At 37.3% G+C, this 5,763-nt stretch overlaps 1 protein-coding gene across 1 annotated transcript in view; it reads right to left on the reverse strand.

The window, feature by feature from the left end:
- Nucleotides 1-5,763, reverse strand: part of POLN (DNA polymerase nu) — a 312,741-nt gene that overhangs the window by 265,814 nt on the left and 41,164 nt on the right. The window contains exon 5 of the mRNA XM_027836282.1: nucleotides 3,623-3,780. Coding sequence (XP_027692083.1) covers nucleotides 3,623-3,780 — 158 coding nt within the window. The remainder of the gene's footprint in view (nucleotides 1-3,622; nucleotides 3,781-5,763) is intronic.

The following is a 5,763-nucleotide window of genomic DNA, read 5'->3' on the forward strand; positions in this document are numbered from 1 at the left end:
GTGTGTGTGTGTGTGTGTGTGTGTGTGTGTGTGTGTCCCAACTGGGAAAAAGCCATAAAAATAAGTGAATAAGTAATACATAAAAAGCCATAAAAACTTAAACTCTATGAAAGGTAGAAGCCCAAACATGGTGACCTGTTTACAATCATAACTTAGATACTGAATTCTATTTTAAACATTGAGTCATAACTTAAGATACTATGACCTATGAAAGCCAAAACAAGAATATCATGAGCCATATGTGACTGGGACATGATCAATACACAAACTTATGTTTGGGTATGACATTGGCTTAACTCCCAATCTCATTACTAAGCAGAAAACCAAAAATATCAGAAGTCATGCATTCTCTAGCACTTCCTGCCTTTGTCTGTTTACTATAATTACCATGGATATTTTTGAGGTTTTTTTAGCAGGGATCCACTGAATTGTCTGGCAGCTGCCCCAGATTGCCCCTGCTTCGTAAGTAATGATTAATTAAACTACCACCTTTAATCAATATGGAGATACTTGGCCTCTTCCTTTGGTATCAAAAGAACATCCCACGATTATAGGGGACACACAGGGTTCCCCAGTCTCTGGACCTATTTGATCCTTTGTTAAAATAAAAATGAGATCCATGTGAAGCACATTCCCCCATCCCTTCCTCCATGTTTATACAGTTCCTTTTTTGGCTCACCCCAATTATGTGAGATATGTTCTGCTGCCTTCCTCCTTTCTTCCCTAGAGTATTATCTTTTCTTTCTCTTTTCTTTTTTCTCTTAAGATCATCAAAATATAATAAAAACTATGTCCATGCCCTCTGCCTTATTTACTTTATGACTCATGAAGACATTAGGATTCTTTAGACACTTGTTTCCTCTCCCCCTATTAAAATAAACATTTCATTATTATAAAGTCTCTTCCAGTTATTCAAATGTATTAACCTTTATATGTTTCTCTTGATCCCTGTGTTGCATTTCAAAGTTCTAGACTCTTTATCAGGAGTATTTGGAAGTCCTCTATTTAATTTAAGATCCATTTTTTCCAGGGTAGAGTTATGCTCGACTTTGCAAGGTAAATTAATTCTTATTTGTATGACTTTATCTTTTGCCTTCTGTCATGTTATATTACAAGTTCTCCTGTCCTTTATGGTGGTAGCTACCAGATCTTGCTTGACACTAGCTGTGACTCCTTGGCATCTGAATTCTTTCTTTCTGACTAGTTATAGCACTTTTTCTTTTATTTGAAAACTCTGGATTTTGGCTGTGATATTCCTAGGAGTATTTATCTTGGGGTTTCTTTTAGGAAGTGATTAATGGATTCTTATCTCCTTTCACTTTGCCCTCTGGTTGTAATAGGTCTGGGCAGTTTTCATTTATGATTTCTTGAAATGTAGTATCTAGGTTTTTTTTTACGGTGGAGGTTTTCTGGTTAATATCCAACAATTCTTAGATTCTCTCTCTTTGGCCTGTTTTCTAGGTCATTGTTGTTTGATAATACATACTTTATAGTTTCTGATGCTGTTTAGTATTTTGACTTTGATCTAATATTTATTGTCGTCTCATGGAATTGCTGATTTATGTTTGGTCCAACCTAACTCTTAAGAAATTTGTTAACTGGGTAATATTATGTACTTCCTAAGTTGTTTCCTCTCCTTTCAAGTCTTTCCTTTATAACTTCTACTTCTTTTCCAATTTTTTCCTCCAAAATTCCATTTCATTTTTATGATCATTTTTAAACTCTTGCTTCAATTCTTCCAGAAATTCCAATATATCTTGTGGCACATCTGTAAATTCCTTTGAAGTGCTCTGCTTTTGAGGTTATTAAGTTATTCTCTTCTTTTGAGTCTTTTTTTCTTGGGCATCTTCAGTTTCATAATATTTCTTGATTATCAATATTTTCTTCTATTGATCCATTACTCTAGCTATCTACTCATTTTTCTGTATTACAACTTTGAGCCAGGGTCAGGCTCTGTGAATTTTTGGAAAGAACAGTGAGACTTTTTTTTGATATTGATTTTTATCACTTAGTGTCTGCATAACATGTTCAGTCTAGATGAGCTGGTCAGTGCTCTTGGGGTGTATACCTGGGCAGTCTAGGCAGGAAGTCTGAGCTAGAGCAACCTACACGTTGCAGTTTGATGACTTCCCTCCTGGTCCGAGCCTAGTAGGTCTGAGCCCTAGCTTCAAATCAGAAGACACAGCTGCCTGCTTCAGGAACCCTTGGTTAGACCCTGATATGAGCTCCTTTCTCTTTGTACCTGGTACAGAGCTTCAGGTGCTAGCCTTACCTGGGTTGTCTGCAGTTAGAGAGCTACAAGGCACTCATGCTTTGTGCTCTACAGTAGGCTTTCCTAGTTAGAACCCTTCTCTATTACCCACAGGTTTCTAGTTTTCTTTTTGTGTGAATTGACACAATGCACTTACTTATAGTTTCTCTTGATTTTTAAAAATTACTTCTTGGTTCCATTTTCATTTTTATCCTTTTTGGAACAGTTATGAAAGAACTAGGCTTTTCTGCTTCTTCTCATTTGGTCATCTCAAGCTAAACTTCAGAACACATTTTTTCAAACACAGTCAATGTGTGATTATTTTGCTCAATTGTACTGCTTTGTTATAATGTGGGGAGAAATTAGTTGCTTCTATTTAGCTGGAGAAGAAACTGAAGTGACAATGGTATAAAAAAAATTGATAAAATATCAAAACACCAACACTTGATCCCACCAAAAAAAAGTATATTAGAAGTCATCTAGACCAATGTCTCCCAGCTACAGGATGGCACTTGTTCATGGCATGTTTGTTTGTTTGTTTGTTTGTTTGTTTTTACCAGTCTGTGAAGTTTTTAGTACCATGGTTCCCATCTCTTAAAACCTACAAACTGCAGGAAAAAAAAAAGAGTCCTTCATCCCTTTCCTTTCCCTTTTTCTCCTTCTCCCAAAAGCACATTCTTCCTTCTCCCAAATCCACATTCTTCCTTCTCCCTAATTTTTTATGCCTATCCCCTAAACTGAGACTTTGATGGGAGAAGTAGTCCCTTGGTAGGAGTATATTTTGGGGTAGGAACTACTGATCTACTTAAAGTATCAATCCATCTACTACCTTTCATTCACTGTGAGATAGTACCTGTTTATCTAAATCATAATCTTTCGATAAAGTTTATCTGGTTCTGAAACAACTAGAAGGGACCATGTAATATGAGGGTACTGAAAGTATTCCAGTCACCTGAAATTAAAATCAAATACAATTTACTTAACTGTTAGCATTCTCTTGTCTAATGTGCTTGGTTTTCTACTCTGAAGAAAGCTACTTTAGGACATATTACTTCTCTTAACGATATATTTACAGAAGGGAATGTTAATGACCCCATGTCAAATGATACAAGATTACTCAGTGATGATTTATCTTAATTTTTAATTGATATTCACCTTCTAATATGGGCCTATCCATAAGAATCTTGAGAATGACATGAAGCTGGACCTCTAACATCTCTTCCACCTCTTAAGATTCTGAGATTCTATGAAGTAATTACTTAGTCCCCCTCTTGGGGCTAAGGAGAAGTCTAAAAAGTGATTTATCTTTTATAATCATCTATTTATATGCAAATTTGTTTTTAAATCTGTGACTATTATAAAATGACTCACCACCACACTGTGTGAAGAACCTCCACTTGTATTATTCATTTTCATTGTGACTGATTCTTCAAAATATTTCCTTACTAAATCTTCAAAAGAGGAAATAGTATCACTAGGATCAAGAAGCCATGCTGCAATTCTGGGATCTAACACCACAAAATCAGCAACTGAAGAAAAAGAAGAGGAAAAAAGTTAACCAGAAAGTAAAAAAAAGAATAGAGAAGCACAAGGAATAAGGAAGTGATCGATTTACCTTTCAAGTTTCTAAAAGGCTATTAAATTTTATTAACAACAAAGAAGAAATGTCATATTGCTAAAATGCTAGTCTCTTGTGATGAATGTAATTTTGTGTATTTTTGTATACATGTATATATATGAACACATACACATGTATATGTATACACATGTACATGTGTGTACACACCTAGCATATTTATAGATACCTACACATAAGTATATGCATATACACACATGTATGTACATATATACACTCCCTCTACCACCAAGAAAGTGATCTCTGATATTATTAAACTAATTTTACAGGTGTAAACTAACTCTGTACTGAAACCTTTTCCCTTTTTTGAGCTATCTTCTTACTTCTTCAATCACCAAGAATCATCTTCCTCTCTTCTCTATCAAAGGCCTTTTTTGGTGAGTGATCTGAAGCACCTTCACAAGTCAGAAATGAAAGAAAACAGCTTAAAATGTCACAAGTGCTTTCATGTTAAAGGGGAACAAAGCCTTAAGCTAAAATTAGATTAGCTGAGTTATAGAGTAGGATAAAGAGGAAGGAACATTAGACTTGAAGTCAGAAAACTAGGACTGAAGTCTAGTTCTGTCACTTGATAGCGCTCAACTCTTGGGTAAATCACTTCACTTCACTTCTCCAAGATTCAGTATCCTAGTCTGTAAAGTGAAATTAATAATAATACCTGAACTATCTACTTCGAGGAAATATTATGTGAAGATCAAGTGAGACATGAACATTTTGTTGAAGCACTGTGTTGCAGTAGAAAGAGAGTGTGACTTAAAGTTACAAAATCTGGATTCAAGTCATGACTTTCACACTTATTCTGCAGGAATATGTGGAAGAATGGATTGACCTCTCTAAACTTGAGTTCCCTCATTTGCAAAATGTGGATAATATTAGTTGTACAACCTGTCCCACAGAGTTGTGAGAAAAGCAAGATAGGGTAATGTAATTCTACAGTTGTCTTGCATATAGAAGGTGCTCAATAAATGATTGTTGAAGAGGGCAGTATGTTGTAGTAGAAGTAGCAGTAGGGGGGACAGAGCCAAGATAGCAGAGTAAAAGTAGTAACTTGCTTGAGTTCTCCCCCAAACCCCTCCAAAAATCTGTAAAATGGCTCTAAATAAACTCTACAGCAGCAGAACCCACAAAAAGAGAGAGTGAAACAAATTCCCAGCCCAAGACAACCTGGATGGTTGATTGGAAAGTTCTATTGCAGCAGGCTGTGGGAGGAGCACAGTTCAGCATGGGCACACAGGCAAAGTCCAGGTCTCAGAGAACCTGGAACAGTCCTCAGGAATTGAATCAAGGGGAGCTGTGGCAGTTTCCAAACTTCTCAACCCACAAACACAAAGACAACTTAGAAGGTCAGTGGGAAACGTCTGTGACCACAGTCAGAGAGAAGCTCCATCTGGCCCCATTCCTGGTGCAGCCCCCGGGCGGCGAATACTTCCGGAGCTCTCAGCCCACACGGAGAAGCCAGTGGCTGATCAGAGGGGAACTGCAGAGGCCTCTTTGCTGGTGCTGAGGCAGGATTCTCTTGCTTTGTCCATACTTGGATCTAGGTCAAGGTTCTGGGTGGCAGTCCTGGGGCAAGGAGGAGCACTGGTGTGGTGGAGCTTGTGGTGGTGGCAGAGAGGTAATCCTCCTCACGGTTGCAAGACAGAAAAGAGTGTTCGTGGTCACTCATAGACCAGAGCTCAGTCCAGGAAAGAAGTAAATATAGCACCTTGGAAGAACTGAAAATTTTCAGGTCCCTAGAAGTATCTCTGAAAACAGCTGCACAAAAGCCCTGAAGCTTGTGACAGTACATTCTCCACAATGGAAGCAGACCCCTACTTTAACAAAGAATTTAAAATTCAAGTAATTGGCTAGGAACATAAGCAAACTGCACAAAAAT

Source organism: Vombatus ursinus, unplaced genomic scaffold (genome assembly GCF_900497805.2).
Source record: "Vombatus ursinus unplaced genomic scaffold, bare-nosed wombat genome assembly UNPS02014818.1, whole genome shotgun sequence".
Taxonomy (NCBI): Eukaryota; Metazoa; Chordata; class Mammalia; order Diprotodontia; family Vombatidae; genus Vombatus; species Vombatus ursinus.